The sequence below is a fragment of the Mustelus asterias genome, chromosome 5, assembly GCF_964213995.1.
Source record: "Mustelus asterias chromosome 5, sMusAst1.hap1.1, whole genome shotgun sequence".
In the NCBI taxonomy this organism is placed as follows: Eukaryota; Metazoa; Chordata; class Chondrichthyes; order Carcharhiniformes; family Triakidae; genus Mustelus; species Mustelus asterias.
The window spans coordinates 17,232,240-17,252,368 of record NC_135805.1 but is presented as its reverse complement, the minus strand read 5'-3'; the positions used below and the strand labels follow the sequence as shown (position 1 = coordinate 17,252,368).

The following is a 20,129-nucleotide window of genomic DNA, read 5'->3' as shown; positions in this document are numbered from 1 at the left end:
CTGCATTATATACAGCTGAGGTGAGCTGGGATGACTGCACACCAGTTTAAAATTCCTAAGTGTTCACACCTAATGAGGCCCTAATCAGGCTTCAATTGATTGACAGATAACTGCCACTTAGCTAACTGGGTCAGTTGCTTACTGACCTTTTAACTAAACTCCTGAATATTAAGGAGAAAAAAAGAGAAAGCTTACCAATAGTTACGCACTCAGCTCCAAATTCCCATATCTCTTGATCCCCTTCACCCCAAGAGCTATATCTAATTTATTTTTGAAATCCGACGTTTTGGCCTCAACTACATTCTGTGGTCGTGAATTCTACACATTCACCACCCTCTGGGTGAAGAAATTTCCCCTCACCTCAGTTCTAAAAGGTTTACCCCTTATCCTCAAACTATGATCCCTAGTTCTGGACTCTCCCATCATTGGGAACATTCTTTCTGAGTCCATCCGATCCCCTCTCATTCTTCTAAACTCCAGTGAATATAATCCTAAACACAACACCAGCTCAAAGTCCAACAGGTTTATTTGGTATCATGAGCTTTCAGAGTGCTGCTCCCTCCTCAGGTGACTCACCTAAGGAAGGGGCAATGCTCCTAAAGCTCGTGATTTACAAATAAACCTGTTGGACTTTAACCTGGTGTTGTGAGACTTCTTACTGTGCCCATCCCAGTCCTACGCTGGCATTTCCACATCATCTCTCCTCATATGGCAAACCTCCCATTCCCTGAATCAGCCTGGTAAACCTTCGCTGCACTCCCTCTATAGCAAGGGCACCCTTCCTCAGATAAGGACACCAAAACTGCACACAATACTCCAGCTGTGGCCTCGCCAACGCCCTATACAATTGCAGCAAAACATCCCTATCCCTGTACTCAAATCCTCTCGCTATGAAGGCCAACATTTGCCTTTTTCACTGCCTGCTGTAGCTGCGCGCTACCAGTGAGTGATGCACGAGGACACCAAGGTTAGTCTGGCTGAGTGGGAGAAGTTTATGGTGGGAGCAGGTGAAGCTGATTGATTTGCTCGGCGGGAGTGGGGGGGGGGCGAGGGGAGGGGGCTGACTGGCGGAGTGGGTGAAGCTGATTGGCTAATTTGGCAGAGCGGGGTGAAGCTGATTGGTTAATCTGGCAGAGTGAGTGAAGCTGATTGGTTAATCCGATGGAGGGGGTGAAGCTGATTGGTTAATCCGATGGATGGGGTGAAGCTGATTGGTTAATCCGATGGAGGGGGTGAAGCTGATTGGTTAATCCGATGGATGGGGTGAAGTTGATTGGTTAATCCGATGGATGGGGTGAAGTTGATTGGTTAATCCGATGGGTGACGCTGTTTGGCGGCTGGAGGCGCTGCGCGCGGCGCGGGGTGACGGTTGGCCGGAGCGGGGCAGTGGGCGGGGCCTCTTCCCGGCTTCACCGCCTTAAAGGCGAGCCAGGCAGCGAGTGAGTGCACACAGTCCCGCCTCAGATACACCGAGAGGAGCCATTCCCACACAGGCCAGCGTCAGATACACCGGGAGGAGGAGCCATTCCCACACAGTATCCTGCTCCAGCAAGGGTTTTAATCACTGAATCCTCCGCACGGCCCCCTCAGCAATGTTCAGCTGGCTCGGGAGGGATGACCGCGGGAAGAAGGATCCCGAGGTCTTCCAGACGGTGACGGACGGCCTGAAGAAGCTGTACAAGAGTAAGCTGCTGCCGCTGGAGGAGCATTACCGCTTCCACGAGTTCCACTCGCCCTCCCTGGAGGATGCCGATTTCGACAACAAGCCCATGCTGCTGCTGGTCGGCCAGTACTCCACCGGCAAGACCACCTTCATCAGGTAAGGAGGCGGAAAGCCCGCTCTCGCTGGCCCCGGAGGAGGGGAGGGGGCACTGCACAGGGCAATCTCACTGCCCCTGGGGGAGGGGAGGGGGCACTGCACAGGGCAATCTCACTGCCCCTGGGGGAGGGGAGGGGGCACTGCACAGGGCAATCTCACTGCCCCTGGGGGAGGGGAGGGGGCACTGCACAGGGCAATCTCACTGCCCCTGGGGGAGGGGATGGGGCACTGCACAGGGCAATCTCACTGCCCCTGGGGGAGGGGAGGGGGCACTGCACAGGGCAATCTCACTGCCCCTGGGGGAGGGGAGGGGGCACTGCACAGGGCAATCTCACTGCCCCTGGGGGAGGGGAGGGGGCACTGCACAGGGCAATCTCACTGCCCCTGGGGGAGGGGATGGGGCACTGCACAGGGCAATCTCACTGCCCCTGGGGGAGGGGATGGGGCACTGCACAGGGCAATCTCACTGCCCCTGGGGGAGGGGATGGGGCACTGCACAGGGCAATCTCACTGCCCCTGGGGGAGGGGATGGGGCACTGCACAGGGCAATCTCACTGCCCCTGGGGGAGGGGAGGGGGCACTGCACAGGGCAGTCTCACTGCCCCTGGGGGAGGGGAGGGGGCACTGCACAGGGCAATCTCACTGCCCCTGGGGGAGGGGAGGGGGCACTGCACAGGGCAATCTCACTGCCCCTGGGGGAGGGGAGGGGGCACTGCACAGGGCAATCTCACTGCCCCTGGGGGAGGGGAGGGGGCACTGCACAGGGCAATCTCACTGCCCCTGGGGGAGGGGAGGGGGCACTGCACAGGGCAATCTCACTGCCCCTGGGGGAGGGGAGGGGGCACTGCACAGGGCAATCTCACTGCCCCTGGGGGAGGGGATGGGGCACTGCACAGGGCAATCTCACTGCCCCTGGGGGAAACCCCCACTCTCTCTCTTTGCCCCTGGAGGAGGGGAGGGGGCACTGCACAGGGAATTGCCTTGCCCCCCCAGGGGGTGCCCTCACTCTACCTCTGGAGGTGGGAAGAGGGCACTGCATGGGGCACTCGCACTGTCCCCAGTGGTGAGGGATACCCCACTCTCTCTGCCCCCAGAGGAGGGGAGGGGGCACTCCACAAGGCAATCTCACTGCCCCTGGGGAAGGGGAGGGGGCATTGTACAAGACAACCACAGGAAAATCATTGCCCCCCAGGGGAGGGGGTATGACACAGGGAAATCACTCTGCACCCTTGTGCTTTGTTTCTCCACCCCAGCCCCCCTGCCAAGGTCAGGGATGTAATTGGAGAGCGCAATGCCTGTATTTGTTACCAGACTATCATGTGCCCTCATTATGTAGAGGTGATGTCCCTCAGCTGGGTTTGAACATAGAACAGCACAGAACAGGCCCTTTGGCCCATGATGTTGTGCCGAGCTTTGTCTGAAACCAAGATCAAGCTATTTCCTCCCTATCATCCCGAAGTACTCCATGTGCCTATCCAATAGCTTCTTAAATGTTCCTAAAGTTTCTGACTCCACTATCCCTGCAGGCAGTCCATTCCACACCCCAACCACTCTGAGTAAAAAACCTACCTCGGACATCCTTCCTATATCTCCCACCATGAACCCTATAGTTATGCCCCCTAGTTACCACTCCATTCACCTGAGGAAATAGTCTTTGAACGTTCACTCTATCTATCCCCCTCATCTTATAAACTTCTATCAAGTCTCCTCTCAACCTCCTCTGCTCCAAAGAGAAAAGCCCAAGTTCCCTCAACCTTTCCTCATAAGACCTACCCTCCAAACCAGGCAGCATCCTGGTAAATCTCCTCTGCACTCTTTCCAGCACTTCCACATCCTCCTTGTAGTGAGGTGACCAGAACTGCACACAATATTCCAAGTGTGGTCTCACCAAGGTCCTGTACAGTTGCAGCATAACCCCACGGCTCATAAACTCCAACCCCCTGTTAATAAAAGCTAACACACTATAGGCCGCCTTCACAGCTCTATCCACTTGAGTGGCAACCTTTAGAGATCTGTGGCTATGGACCCCAAGATCTCTCTGTTCCTCCACAGTCTTCAGAACCTTACCTTTGACCCCGTAATCCACATTTAAATTAGTCCTACCAAAATGAATCACCTCACATTTCAGGGTTAAACTCCATTTGCCATTTTTCGGCCCAGCTCTGCATCCTATCAATGTCTCTTTGCAGCCTACAACAGCCCTCCACCTCATCCACTACTCCACCAATCTTGGTGTCATCAGCAAATTTACTGATCCACCCTTCAGCCCCCTCTAAGTCATTAATAAAAATCACAAAGAGCAGAGGACCAAGCACTGATCCCTGTGGCACTCCGCTAGCAACCTGCCTCCAGTCCGAAAAATTTCCATCCACCACCACCCTCTGTCTTTGATCAGACAGCCAGTTACCTATCCAATCGGCCAACCTTCCCTCTATCCCACACCTCCTTACTTTCATCACAAGCCGACCATGGGGGATCTTATCAAAGGCCGTATTAAAATCCATGTATATGACATCAACTGCCCTACCTTCATCAACACACTTAGTTACCACCTCAAAAAATTCAATCAAATTTGTGAGGCACGACTTGCCCTTCACGAATCCATGCTGACTATCCCGGATTAATCTGCATCTTTCTAAATGGTCGTAAATCCCATCCCCAAGGACCTTTTCCATCAATTTACCAACCACTGAAGTAAGACTAACCGGTCTATAATTACCAGGGTCATTTCTATTCCCTTTCTTAAACAGAGGAACAACATTCGCCACTCTCCAGTCCTCTGGCACCATCCCCGTGGACAGTGGGGACCCAAAGATCAAAGCCAAAGGCTCTGCAATCTCATCCCTTGCCTCCCAAAGAATCCTAGGATATATTTCATTAGGCCCAGGGGACTTATCGACCTTCAGTTTATTCAAAACTGCCGGTACATCCTCCCTCCGAACAACTATTTCCTCCAGCCTATTAGCCTGTAACACCTTCTCTTCCTCAAAAACATGGTCCCTCTCCTTGGTGAACACAGAGGAAAAGTATTCATTCATCACCTCGCCTATCTCTTCTGACTCCATACACAAGTTCCTACTACTGTCCTTGACCGGCCCTAACCTCACCCTGGTCATTCTTTTATTCCTCACATAAGAGTAAAAAGCCTTGGGGTTTTCCTTGATCCGACCCGCCAAGGACTTCTCGTGTCCCCTCCTAGCTCTCCTAAGCCCCTTTTTCAGCTCATTCCTTGCTAACTTGTAACCCTCAATCGAGCCATCTGAACCTTGTTTCCTCATCCCTACATAAGCTTCCCTCTTCCTTTTCACAAGACATTCCACATCTTTCGTGAACCATGGTTCCCTCGCTTGGCCATTTCCTCCCTGCCTGACAGGGACATACCTATCAAGGACACCCAGTATTTGTTCCTTGAAAAAGTTCCACTTATTAGTGCCTTTGCCTGACAATTTTTGTTCCCATCCTATGCTTCCTAATTCCCACCTGATTGCATCATAATTACCTCCCCCAATTGTAAACTATGCTCTGCTGTTTAGTTGCTTCTCCATTCTGGCCCTGGGACAGTTGTTGCTTTGGATTTTCTTTCTTCTCTGGAGGCTATTTTGATCTGATCCTGTTCCTCCATTCCATTAGATCCTGGCTCATCATCTGCCTGCTTTTGCTTTGTCAGAGAGTGCCGTGTGCTATTTGCCTGACTACAGTAATCCACTGGATACCCCTCCCAAACCTCAAACTATCAGCAGATCTTTATTCCTTTCTCACTTGTGTAGCTTCCCTTGAATGTACCTGCACTTTGCTCTAAAAAGAGGGCAGCTACTTGTAAAGAGTACCATATTCTTCCTGCTCAGTAAACATTTTCAATACTGTAATCAAGTCTGTATCTGTGGTTATGTTTCAGTTCTGTCACCTTCCATCACAATTACAAAGAAAATTACAGCACAGGAACAGGCCCTTTGGCTCTCCAAGCCTGCACTGACCATGCTGCCCGACTGAACTAAAACCCCCTACCCTTCCAGGGACCATTTTGCTCTATTCCCATCCTATTCATGCACTTGTCAAGATGCCCTTAAAAGTCACTACCGTATCTGCTTCCACTACCTCCCCCAGCAACGAGTTCCAGGCACCCACTACACTGTATTTTTTAAAAAATCTGCCTCGTACATCTCCTTTAAACCTTGCCCCTCGCACCTTAAACCTGTGCCCCCTAGTAATTGACTCTTCCACCCTGGGGGAAAAAGCTTCTGACTATCCACTCTGTCCATGCCTCTCAAATCTTGTAGACTTCTATCAGGTCTCCCCTCAACCTCCGTCGCTCCAGTGAGAACAAACCCAAGTTTCTCCAAACTCTCTTCATCGCTGATGCCCTCTATGCCAGGCAACATCCTGGTAAACCTTTTCTGTACCCTCTCCAAAGCCTCCACATCCTTCTGGTAGTGTGGCGACCAGAATTGAACACTATATTCCAAGTGTGGCCTAACTAAGGTTCTATAAAGTGTCAACAAGACTTGCCAATTTTTAAACTCAATACCCCAGCTGATGAAGGCAAGCATGCTGTATGCCTTCTTGACTACCTTCTCCACCTGCAGTGCCACTTTCAGTGACCTGTGTACCTGTACACCCAGATCCCTTTGCCTATCAGTACTCCTAAGGGTTCTGCCATTTACTGTATATTTCCTAATCTGTATTAGACCTTGCAAAATGCATTACCTCACATTGGTCCGGATTAAACTCCGTCTGCCATCTCTCCGCCCAAGTCTCAAACTGATCTATATCCTCTGATGGTCCTCATCGCTATCTGCAAATCCACCAACCTTTGTGTCGTCGCAAACTTACTAATCTATATATATCTTCCATTCAGAAACGCACCCTTCCACTGCTACCCTCTGTCTTCTTTGACTGAGCCAGTTTTGTATCCACCTTGCCAGCTCACCTCTGATCCCATGTGACTTCACCTTCTGCACCAGTCTGCCATGAGGGACCTTGTCAAAGGCCTTACTGAAGTCCATGTAGACAACATCCACTGCCCTACCCTCATCAATCATCTCGGTCACTTCCTCGCAAAACTCGAACAAGTTCGTGAGACACTACCTCCCCTTCACAAAACCATGTTGCCTCTCACTAATACGTCCACTTATTTCCAAGTGGGAGTAAATCCTGTCTTGAAGAATCCCCTCCAATAATTTCCCTACCACTGATATAAGGCTCACTGGCCTGTAATTACCTGGATTATTCATGCTACCCTTCTTACACAAAGGAACAACATTGGCTATTCTCCAATCCTCTGGGGCTTCCTTTGTAGCCAGTGAGGATACAAAAATTTCTCAAGGCCCCAGCAATTTCCTCCCTTGCCTTTCTCAGTATTCTGGTGTATATCCCATCAGGCCTTGGGGACTTGTCTACTTTAATGTTTCTCAAGAACCCCAATACCACCTCCTTTTTGATCTCAGCATGACTCAAACTATCTACACATCCTTTCCCAGACTCATCATCCACCAAGAACTTCTCTTTGGTGAATATTGATGCAAAGTACTCATTTAATACCTCGCCCATTTCCTCTGGCTCCACACATAGATTCCCTCCCTTGTCCTTGAGTGGGCCAACCGTCTCCCTGGCTACCCTCTGCTCTTTATATATGTATAAAAAGCCTTGGGATTTTCCTTAATCCTGCTGACCAATGCTTTTTCATGACCCCTTTTTAGCCCTTCTTACTCCTTGCTTAAGTGTTTCTACAAGGAAAGTAGAAAGAAATAGGAAAAAAACCACAGCACAAAACAGGCCCTTCGGCCCCACAAGTTGCGCCGAACATATCCCTACTTTTAAGCCTACCTATAACCCTCCATCCTATTAAGTCCCATGTACTCATCCAGGAGTCTCTTAAAAGACCCTATTGAGTTTGCCTCCACCACCACTGACGGAAGCTGATTCCACTCACCCACCACCCTCTGTGAAAAACCTCCCCCTAACATTTCCCCTGTACCTACCCCCCCCAGCACCTTAAACCTGTGTCCTCTCATAGCAGCCATTTCCACCCTGGGAAAAAGCCTCAGAATCCACCCGATCTATGCCTCTCATCACCTTGTATACCTCTATTAGGTCTCCTCTCCAAGGAGAAAAGACTGAGCTCCCTCAGCCTATCCTCATAAGGCATGCCACTCAATCCAGGCAACATCCTTGTAAATCTCCTCTGCACCCTTTCAATCTTTTCCACATCCTTCCTGTAATGAGGCAACCAGAACTGAGCACAGCACTCCAAGTGGGGTCTGACGATATCATTATCCCCGGACTCCTAAACTCAATCCCTCGATTGATAAAGGCCAGCACACCGTACGCCTTCTTAACCACCTCCTCCACCTGTGGGGCTGATTTTAGAGTCCTATGGACCCAGACCCCAAGGTCCTTCTGATCCTCTACAGTACAGAGTCTTTCCCTTTATATTGTACTCCTTCATCCCATTTGACCTGCCAAAATGGACCACTACGCATTTATCTGGGTTGAAGTCCATCTGCCACTTCTCCGCCCAGTCTTGCATCCTATCTATGTCCCTCTGTAACTTCTGACATCCCTCCAGACTATCCACGACCCCACCAACCTTCGTGTCGTCAGCAAACTTGCCAACCCATCCCTCCACTTCCTCATCCAGGTCACTTATGAAAATGACAAACAGCAAGGGTCCCAGAACAGATCCCTGGGGCACACCACTGGTGACTGACCTCCATTTAGAAAAAGACCCATCTATACCCACTCTACCTCCTTTGGGCAAGCCAGTTCTGGATCCACAGGGCAGCAGCCCCTTGGATCCCATGCCCCCTCTCTTTTTCTAGAAGCCTTACATGGGGGACCTTATCGAACACCTTGCTAAAATCCATATAAACCACACCTACCGCTTTCCCTTCATCAATGTGTTTAGTCACATTTTCAAAGGACTCCACCAGGCTCGTAAGGCACAATCTGCCTTTGACAAAGCCATGCTGAGTATTCTTGAGCATACTAAACCTCTCTAAATGCTCATAAATCTTGTCACTCAGGATCTTCTCCATCAGCTTACCAACCACTGAGTTTCGACTCACTGGTTGGTAATTTCCTGGGCTATTCCTATCCCCTTTCTTGAAAATGGGAACCACATCTGCAATCCTCTGGCATCTTCCCCGCCTCCATTGACGTTGCAAAGATCATCGCCAGAGGCTCTGCAATCTCTTCCCTTGCCTCCCACAGTAACCTGGGGTACATCCCATCTTGACCTGGCGACTTGTCTATCTTGATGCCATTCAAAGATTCCAGCAGAACCTCTTAAAGTCCACATACTCAATCCTTTCACTCCACCGCAAGCCCGCAGTACATCCACCCAGGTCCTTCTCCTCTGTGAAAACCGAGGCAAAATACTCATTAAGCACCTCTGCCATTTCTACTGGTTCTGTACAGATTTTCCTGCCATCACCTTTTATAGGCCCTATTCCTTCACGTCTCATCCTTTTACTCTTCACATATTTATAGAACGCCTTGGGGTTTTCCTTAATCCTACCTGCCAAGGCCTTCTCGTGACCCTCTTCTGGCTCTCCTAATTTCCTCCTTTAGTCACTTCCTACAAGCCGTATACTCATCTAGATCCCTATCTTTGCCAAGCTCTCTGAACCTTTTGTACGCTTTCCTTTTCTTCTCGACTAGGTCCCGCACAGCTTTTGTGCACCACGGTTCCTTTAACCTACCAACTCCTCCCTGTCTGCTTGGAATGTTGTCCTGTAGAACTCTAGACAGACATTCCTTGAAAAACTGCCACCTCTCTTCAGTACATTTCCCTGAGAATACCTCCTACCAATTTACTCCTCTAATTTGCTGCCTTATGTCTTCATATTTCCCCTTACTCCATATAAATGCTTTCCGAGCTTGCCTGATCCTCCCTTTTTCCAATGCAAGCATAAAGGAGATAGAGTTATGATCGCTATCCCCAAGATGCTCTCCCACAGAAATCTGACACCTGTCCAGGTTCATTGGTCAGTATCCACACTTGCTTCATGTGTTCCCAGCCTCCTAGCTTTGACAAATGCTTCCTTTTTCTCTTTGACTAGGCTCACAATATCTCTCGTTATCCAAGGTTTCCAAAACTTGCCGTACTTATCCTTCATCCTTGCAGGAGAGTGCCAGTCCTGAATCCCTATGAACTTACACTTGAAAGCCTCCCACCTGCCAGATGTTGATTTGCCCTCAAACATCTGCCCCCAATCTACATTCTTCAGTTCCTGCCTAATATTGTTGTAATTAGCCTTCCCCCAGTTTAGCACCTTAACTTGAGGACTACACTTATCTTTATCCATCAGTACCTTAAAGCTTACTGAATTGTGGTCACTCTTCCTGAACCGCTCCCCTACTGAAACATCGACCACCTGGCCGGGCTCATTCCCCAATACCAGGTCCAGTATGGCCCCTTCCCTAGTTGGACTATTTACATACTGTTTCAGGAAGCCCTCCTGGATGTTCCTTACAAACTCTGCCCTATCCACGCCCCTAGCACTAAGTGAGTCCCAGTCAATATCGGGGAAATTAAAATCTCCCACCACAACAACCATGTTACTTGTACACTTTGCCAAAATCTGCCTACATATCTGTTCCTCAATCCCACTGGCAGTTGAGTGGCCTATAGTAAACCCCCAACATTGTGACTACACCTTTCCTATTCCTGAGCTCTACCCATATTGCCTTGCTGTCTGAACCCTCCGAGGTATCCTCCCGGAGTACAGCTGTGATATTCTCCTTAACCAGTAGTGCAACTCCCCCACCCCTTTTACATCCCCCTCTATCATGCCTGAAACATCTGTATCCTGGAATGTTAAGCTGCCAATCCTGTCATTCCCTTAACAAAGTCTCTGTAATAGCAACAACATCGTAGTTCCTAAAACGAATCCAAGCTCTAATTTCATCTGCCTTGCCTGTTAAAACTACTTGCATTGAAACAAATGCACTTCAGTCCACCAGACCCTCTCTGATTAGCAATCCCACCCTGCCTGCTGTTTCTGAGTCTCACTGTCCCTACTCTCTGGTTCCCCTTCAGCTAATTCACCTTTGCTTTGGTCCCCAACCCCGCCTTCCCAACTCGTTTAAATCCTCCTGTGTGACACTCGCAAACCTCCCGGCCAGAATATTTGTGCCCTTCCAGTTTAGATGCAACCTGTCCTTCTTGTACAGGTCCCATCTGCCCTGGAAGAGACCCCAATGATCCAGATATCTGAAACCCTCCCTCCTACACCAGCTGTTTAGCCACGTGTTGAGCTGCACTATCTTCCTATTCCTAGCCTCACCAGCATGTGGCACAGGGAGTAATCCTGAAACAATGACTTGTTTCTCTCTTCAGATGTTGCCAGAGCTGCAGGGTATTTCCAGGCAATTTGGTTTTTTTTTTCTGATGCTGAGCATCTGCAATATTTTGTTTTCTTTTGCTCTAGAATTACTTAACAGCGATTCATGACCATCTTAGATGAATGAGCCTTAGTTCTGGCCTTCCCTACAGGTGGAAGCATCTTCCACACCTACTTATCCTTTCATAATATTAACAACCAGTCAGGTCCCCTTTGAATCATTCTTTTTAGGAAAAGGGCCCCAGCCTATTCATTCTTGCCCGACAGACATAAAGCTTTTCCCCTCAGTTCCGGTATTATCCTTGTAAATTCTTTTTGCACTCTTGCTAGTGCTTCTATAATCTTCTTATGGCAAATACAGCTCTGCAATATACTCAAATGTGTTCTGATCATAACATCATCTCTATTCTTGGAGCAGTGAATTTTGGGACTTTATTTGCTTTCTCTATTTTATTAAACTAAGAGACTTGGGTAACCTGTATATCAACACCCCAGATCCTTTTGCCCCTCTACCCTTTTTTAGACTTATTTTCCAGGGAGCATACGCCTCATTATTCCTAATAAAATGCACATACCTATTATTTAACATACAAACAGGAAAGAGCTGGAAAAACTGCAGCTCTTGAAGCATCTGTGAAGAAAGAAACAGTTAATGTGTTAAGTCCATTATATCCTTGGAACTGAGTTCATCCATTTCTCTTCAGAGTTCTGAAGAAGTCATACGGACTCAAAGTTAACTCTGTTTTTCTCTCAGCAAATGCTGCCAGACCTGATGGGTTTTTCCAGTGTTTTCTGTTTTTATTTCAGATCTCCAGCATTTTGCTGGTTGATACCCTTGCTACCACACTTATTGATCGATCTTGAAAGCTCCAGTTGTTCACTCATCCACAACCTTTTTGGAAAAGATTTGCATTGATATGTGGTTCTTCGTGACATTTGAACATCTCAAATTCAGTGCAGTACTTCAGATCCCTAGTCTCCGTTTCAATATGGAAATGTTTAAATATAGGAAATATGGCAGTCAACTTGTGCACAGCAAACTCCCACAGACACGAATGTGATAGTGACCTGAAAATTTGTTCTTGCGACGTTTATAGAAATGCATATTGGCCAGGAGACCAGAGATAAATCCCTTGTTCTTTAAAATAGTGCGACAGGACCTTTTGCATCCACCTGAGGGTTGACAGGGCTTCCATTTAACATGTCATCTAAAGGACATCACCTCTGACACTGCAGTGCCTGCTCAGCATTAAACTGGAGTTTTTGTTTCGATTTATGCTCAAGTGGAGTGGAACGTGAACCCATAACCTTGTGATTCAGAGTGCTACCAGTTGAGCCACAGCTGACACCTGAAGAGAGAATTTGATTGTACCACCCTTTCTTGACTCCCCTTCTCCCCATACTCATTAGTGATAATCCGCATTCTCACCTCTTGTGCTGCATTGTTTGGAAGTGTTAGATTGCCTATTCCATCAGTTGATCCTTATCAGATGGATACTGGAGGTCGTGTGTCATGGTTTGAGCAGTAGGGAGGCCTCACAGTCTTCTACCTATGGTACTAAAGGAGGCATTTCTCCCTGGGAGAAATGGGATCATGTGTGGAAAATGCTGTTAAGTCATTGGACCTTAAAATGAGTGAGTGTCAAATATTTTCACATTTGGAGAAGGGGCTGTGTAAATGCACGGTAGCCTCACATCTGCCCTCCCAAAGTGCCTTCAGAATTATTTCAGTACTGAGACCTCAGCTTTTCACCAACCCTATAATAACTTGAATGACAGAATAGGGTTATGCATCCAATTTCTTAGCTAATATAGCTTTAGGTTGCGCAAAATTGTGTAGATGTGAATAGGAAGATGCAAATGGACTTGGAACAGATGAAGTGACAAAACTTTGGCAGATGGTTTTCAATGTGGGAACTGAAGTGATCCACTTTGGAACCAAGAGACAAAGTGGAATTTTTTTAATGGTGAGATCCTAGATGCTGCAAAGGAGGAAAGAGATTTGAGTGTCTATGCAAAGATCGCATTGAAAACTGGTGCATAAGCAAAAAATTAAATTTCAAAACATGAGTGGCACTTATTTCAATGAATATCAAATACAAAAGGGGAGGAAAGAGATGCTTTGGCTGTCAAGGAACTTGATCAGGAGTATTGTATTCCACTTTGGGTGTTGCACAAAAAAGATGTATTGCTTTTGAAGTTGGTATAGCACAGATTCATACCTGGGCTCAATCTGAGTATATTTAAAATGGAGCTAGATAGATTTTGATATTACGGGATGAGGGATAGTTGGGAAGGTGAAATTAGCTAAGGCTGCATCAAATCGTAGTGTATAAAATCAAGTTTGATGTAGTTTGAAGGTAAGAAGACTCAACACCAGGTTAAAGTCCAACAGGTTTCTTTGGTAGCACAAGCTTTCAGAGTGCTGCTCCTTCCTCCGGTGAGGAAGGAGCAACACTCCAAGCTTGTGCTACCAAATTAACCTGGTATTGAGAGATATCTTGCCATGCTTACCCCAGTCCAATGCCAGCATCTCCACATTGTTCTGGCTTACCAAACTACAAAGGGTGACACGGTGGTTAGCACTGCTGCCTTGCATGCTGTCCTGGGTTCAATTCCAGCTTTGCTTGACTAATTTGCACGTTCTCCCATTGTCTGTGTGGTTTTCCTCCTGGTGTTCCAGTTTCCTCCCACAGTCCAAAGATGTGGTAGCTATGGTAAAATGTGCTGGGTTATGGGGATAGGGTGGAGGGCCTGGGTGGGATGCTCTTTTGAAGATTTGGTGAGACTTGATGGACAGAATGGACTCTCTTTGCACTGTAGCAATTCAATGGATTCTAATATTCTAATACTGTTGGTAGATATGAAGCAAAATCAGGAAGCCTTTTATTCACACCAAGGGTAATGGTTTAAAAAAAAAAAGGCGGCATGGATAAGTTGGGCCGAAGGGCCTGTTTCCATGCTATAAACCTCTGACTCTATGACTGTAATATAAAATCTTTGTCTCAGTCCTCCCAAAAACTGTGTGACATTGCCATTTTTAAGTGATAGTTGATTAGGGATGCGAAATGTGGATAAATGGAGCAGAGGTGATCACTCGTGATCAAAGTGGAAAATGGGCTTTGGGTGAATGATCTATTCTGTTTCAATAACCTCAAAGGGCAACTTCCATGTGTTCCTTGTGAACCATTCTTATTGCAGAGATATTTTGAAAGGGCTATGTATGTAATGCATGATAAGCCATGTGTATATACAACACCGAGACTGTTCCTTACAATGAACAAATGCTGCTCTAAAAATTTTCCGAGAATATTGTAATCTATCCTGCTATTGTGCTTGCTGAGAGTGGCTGGAGTCTTGCAAAGTGATCCCCATATGTAAGTGTTTTGTGACAGCATTAGAAAGCTGAATTATGGTGACATCTGAACTGTTGCTAAATTGTAGACCTACTGATGTGGCATCTGCATCCTTTAACTTTTAATTGCTGCAAGTATTGATGATTTTCTCTGGTTCTGTCTCAGGTACCTTCTGGAACAAGATTTTCCAGGAATGAGGATTGGCCCTGAGCCAACTACCGACTGCTTCATTGCTGTAATGAATGGCGATGTGGAGGGTGTGATTCCAGGAAATGCTCTAGTCGTGGATCCGAAAAAACCATTCAGGAAACTTAATGCTTTTGGCAATGCATTTTTGAACAGGTTAATAATACACCTCGATTTATAAAATGATCGTTAATGTTGGAAAATTTGAGATGTAGCAAGCAAGGTTAGAATTGTTGTTTAAAATCAAACTACTTTACTGCAGTTAAGTACTGGGTTAAGCAGCATGAATCTCAGGGCTGTATTTTAAAATTTACTACGCACTTTGTTGGGAGACTAGGGAATGTAGGAAGAAGATATTTGCAGGAAATTGAAGATTCTCAACTGTCATCTAGTGCAGTTCCAAGGTTCAAAATAATCATATGCAAGCAGTGCCTGATGTGGGTATGGGAATTGTAATCTACAAATTATTCTTTCAATGTGGCCACATTTGGCACTGTCATATCTGACTCTAACAATCTACCTTTTACACTTGCAATATGACACCCTAAAGTTGAATGACAGTATTGCAGATATCGTATCTCATTTGAGCTACAGCTCTTCAGGACTCTGGTTACGAAGATGTTTTATGCAATCGAGTTCTTGTAGCTGTGTAAATTCAGTGCATTGGTCATTTCACTGAACAAGTGAGGGGGAGAAATGTGAAAGAAATGGTGATGTAGTAGTTTAGTCAAAGGACTAGTATTGCAGAGGCTTCTGCTAATGCTCTAGGGTCAAGGGTCCACATCCCACCACAGCAGCTTGTAGAATTTGAATTCAGTTAATAAACTGGCATTGAAAGCTAGTCTGAGGAATGGTAACCATCACTGACTTGTGGTTTTAAACTCCCACCTGGTTCACTGGTGCCTTCAGGGAAGGAAATCTGCTGTCTTCATCTGCTCTGGCCTACATGTGACTCCAGACTCTTAAACTGCGCTTTTAATCGTGTGGCAAACCATTCAGTTGATGGGCAACAAGTGCTGGCCGTGTCAGCAACACACATATCCCATGAACAAATTTTTTAAAAAAAACACGTTTAATCTTCAGTGGATTTTTTTCATATATTTACTGCCTTGCAGCTCCAGGGGCCTGGGTTCAATTCCAGCTTTGGGTGACTGCCTGTGTGGAGTCTGCACATTCTCCCCTGTCCATGTGGGTTTCCTCCGGGTGCTCTGGTTTCCTCCCACAGCCCAAAGATGTGCAGGTTAGGTTAATTAGCCATGATATTGTCTCTTGGTGTCTCAACATGTTTTTGGTTAAATGAATTGGCCATGAGGAATGTGTGGGGTTAAAGGGATAGGGTGGGGGAAGCACTGCAGAGATGCTGTGATTCTAACTACATTTGAGGATTTTTCAATATATTTATTTGTGGAGTAGAGGATTTGAAAAACTTGACTTCTGTCAGTTGGGTTTTAAAATTTATTCAAACTTCCAGAATGTTTTTGGGAAGAGTTACTTGATGCTCCAATGTCCATTAAACTTGTGGATCTCTTGGCTTTGTTCTTTTTCAGCACCATTCACAGAATTCATGTGTCTTTTCTTGGGCTTCTGTCATTTGTCTGCACTGAATATAGTCCATCATTGTTCTTTTCTTGTACCATTTGATCCAATTCATCCTATAATTTCTGGGCTGCTTCCTAATTTGTTTTCCCTTCTATTTTGGTGCTATTTACAAATTGAGTTTTAACATGACGTTTCTGAATCGGGTGTTGATCTAAATTGGAAGCAGTAGTGCTACCAACACCAAACCCTTGTACCCTACCCCTGACTTGTGATTGAATCCATTTCTTTTCCAGTCTCTCTTTACCCAGCCACTCTAGCTTTGAGATGAGGAACTTCTGTTACTTTTTGATATGTCATTTTGCAGGGCTTTCTAAGATTCATCTAGTCACTTGGTTCAGGACATATATTTTAAAATTGAATTATTAATAATCTGAATATGGTTCTTGTGTGCATCTCCTTTAGATACTCATCACTTTCTTGATATTTGAATATTGCTATTGAATAATTGTATTGTGGTCATTTGAAATTTGTCATTCTTGTGTTTTAAACAAAGCTTTAGCAACATGTCTCTCTCTTTCCATCAATATGTAATACCAAGCAACTGTTTGATTTGACATTTGAACTGTTTTCAATGTTGCGTTGATATTTGCCTGTGGTTTTTCCCCAATCCATTTTTTTCTCTCCTGAAGGAAGCACCTCAACTGCTGTGGTTTTATGGACTATCTGTAATTTGCACAAGTGTCTATTTTTCATTTGTTCTGACATCTGGAGGCGCACAATTTAAGGGTCCTTGGATAGTGAGAAATGATTATGGTTTTGCTTTACTTGTCTGTGTGGCTAAATGCTACACGATGCTGTATATTTATCCCCAACTAGGAGTTGAGGAATGGGTGGGGGCAGCAGCAAAAATAGATGAATGTTAATGGTGTATGAGTATTCATTGGGCAGTGCTTTATGCAGATGTACTGAAAATTCTTAGTACAGTTATGCCTTTTTGATTGCTGGTTATGCAAAAGTGTTCGGCTAAATGGTTTGCAGTGTTTAAGAGGCTATAATGTTTCACATTTTGGATCCAATTCAGTACTGTTCTGATTTTGTAGTTATTTCAGAATCTTTTGAGTAAATGTGTTAAGGTGGATTGAATATAGCAGTGATTAGCACTGCTGCCTCAGTGCCAGGGACATGGGTTCCATTCCAGCTTTGGGTGGAGTTTGCACATTTGCAGTGGGGGAGGAGGAGAATGCAAAAAAAAGTTTGAGCTTTATATAGAATTCCAAGATGGGGACGAATTACAAGCAAATATTCAGACAACCATTCTATTAGAGAGAAAATGCTGCATTAAGAACATTCTGTGCACATGAGGGGTATTAAAACTGCTTGGTAATGGAAAAAGTAGTAGATTTTTATTTGAAAATTGGTGAATTCCATGTGTGCTGGGACATTTTTGTCACCATTGCTCTTAATACTGTACTTTGTCTTGAATTTGATTGATATATCCCCTTTGGACTTTGTCTTAAAACCCAGGATAATTCCAGTGAAAGATGATTCTAAATCCAAATTATTCAATTCCATCTTTAAAAGAACCTGGGTTTTCTTCAGCACCCAAGCTCCTGGCTGTCAAGGCATTCCGTAAATTGATAAATATTCAAAGGGGAGGTGAGGGGGAACCTTCAAACAACTGATAACTAAGCAATTTTATCTTGCTTTGCTCATCAGAAGACCCCATTTCCATAACTTAACACTTTAAGAAATCTTTCTCAATCCAATGTTTTGGGATGCAATAACCTCAAATGCTGCTGTTGTGATTTCTTATCTGAAAAGTAAAAATATTGTTCATTGGTGTCATCCTCCTCCCAGAAGATTGACTACCATGGATCTCCACCTCTCTGTCCTGTGCTGCTTTGGAATGTACATGTTTCAAATGCATCCAGCTTATCTGCAGTCTTTTTTTTGTCCATGTCTCCAAGGCAGATCACAAAAGATGACAATGTAACGCCTCAACATTCTTTCCCTCAGATTTCAGCTTGGTTTCTCTGTCAACATAACAAAGAAAATTACAGAACAGGAACAGGTCGTTCGGCCCTCCTAGCCTGCACCGACCATACTGCCCAACTGAATTTTCTTTGTTTCAACTAAAGTCTGCTACTCTTACGGGGACCATATCTCTCCTCCCATCCTATTCATGTATTTGTCCAGATGCCCCTTAAAAGTCACCATCATATCTGCTTCCATGACCACCCCAGCAGGGAGCTCCAGGCACCCACCACCCTCTGTTTTAAAATAAAACTTTCCTTGTACAGTTCCTTTAAACCTTGCCCCTCGCACCTTTAAACCTATGCCCCCTAGTAATTGACTATTCCACCCTGGGGGGGAAAAACCTTCTGACTATCCACTCTGTCCATGCCCCTCATCTTGTAGACTTCTATCAGGTTGCCCCTCAACCTCTGCCATTCTAGTGAGAACAATCCAAGTTTCTCCAACCTCTCCTCATAGCTAATGCCCTCCAGACCAGGCAACATCCTGGTAAATCTTTTCTGTACCCTCTCCAAGCCTCCACATCCTTCTGCTAGTGTGGCGACCAGAATTAAACACTATATTCCAAGTGCGGCCTAACTAAGGTTCTATAAAGCTGTAACATGACTTGCCAAATTTTAAACTCTATGCCTTGGCTGATGAAGGCAAGCATGCCGTATGCCTTCTTGACTACCTTCTCCACCTGTGTTGCTACTTTCAGTGACCTGTACACCCAGATCCCTCTGCCTATCAAAACTCTTAAGGGTTCTGCCATTTACTGTATATTTCCTCTGTATTAGACCTTCCAAAATGCATTACCTCATTTGTCTGGATTAAACTCCATCTGCCATCTCTCCAACCAATCTGTATCCTCTGATGGTCCTCATTGCTATCTGCAAATCCACCAACTTTTGTGTCATCGGCAAACTTACTAATCAAACCAGTTACATTTTCCTCCCAATCATTTATGATCTGAGGAATGCCATTTGTCACAACCCTTCATTCAGAAATGCACCCTTCCACTGCTACCCTCTGTCTTCTATGACCTAGTAAGAAGTCTCACAACACCAGGTTAAAGTCCAACAGGTTTATTTGGTTACCACAAGCTTTTGGAGCACTGCTCCTTCATCAGGTGAGTGGGAGTTCTGTTCACAAACAGGGCATATAAAGACACAAACTCATTTTACAAAATAATGGTTGGAATGCAAGTCTTAAAGGTACAGACAATGTGAGTGGAGAGAGGGTTAAGCACAGGTTAAAGAAATGTTAAAGCCAGGACAGTTGGTGAGATTTTGCAAGCCGGGGTTACAGATAGTGTGACATGAACCCAAGATCCTGGTTGAGGCCATCCTTGTGTGCGGAACTTGGCTGTCAGTTTCTGCTCAGTGATTCTGCGTTGTCATGAAGGCCGCCTTCGAGAATGCTTACCCAAAGATCAGAGGCTGAATGCCCATGACTGCTGTAGTGTTCCCCAACAGGAAGAGAATGCTCTTGCCTGGTGATTGTCGAGTGGTGTTCATTCATCCGTTGTCGTCTGCATAGCCTCCCCAATGTACCATGCCTCGGGACATCCTTTCCTGCAGCGTATCAGGACGACCATGTGGTGGAGTTGCAAGAGTGTGTACCTGGAGGATGGTGTTCTCACGTGAGATGATCGCATCCGTATCAATGATCCGGCACATCTTGCAGAGGTTGCTGTGGCAGGGTTGTGTGGTGTCGTGGTCACTTCTCCTGAAGGCTGGGTAGTTTGCTGCAGACAATAGTCTGTTTTGAGGTTGTGCGGTTGTTTGAAGGCAAGAAGTGGGGGTGTGGGGATGGCCTTGGCAATATTCGTCTTCATCAATGACATGTTGAAGGCTCCGGAGAAGATGT

General features: G+C 46.0%; 1 protein-coding gene across 1 annotated transcript in view; it reads left to right on the top strand.

The window, feature by feature from the left end:
• Positions 1–1,445: 1,445 nt before the first annotated feature.
• LOC144493383 (EH domain-containing protein 3) overlaps positions 1,446–20,129 on the top strand; it is a 94,576-nt gene continuing 75,892 nt past the window's right edge. Inside the window, exons 1-2 of the mRNA XM_078212219.1 lie at positions 1,446–1,819; positions 14,685–14,861. Coding sequence (XP_078068345.1) covers positions 1,593–1,819; positions 14,685–14,861 — 404 coding nt within the window. The 5' untranslated portion in view covers positions 1,446–1,592. The remainder of the gene's footprint in view (positions 1,820–14,684; positions 14,862–20,129) is intronic.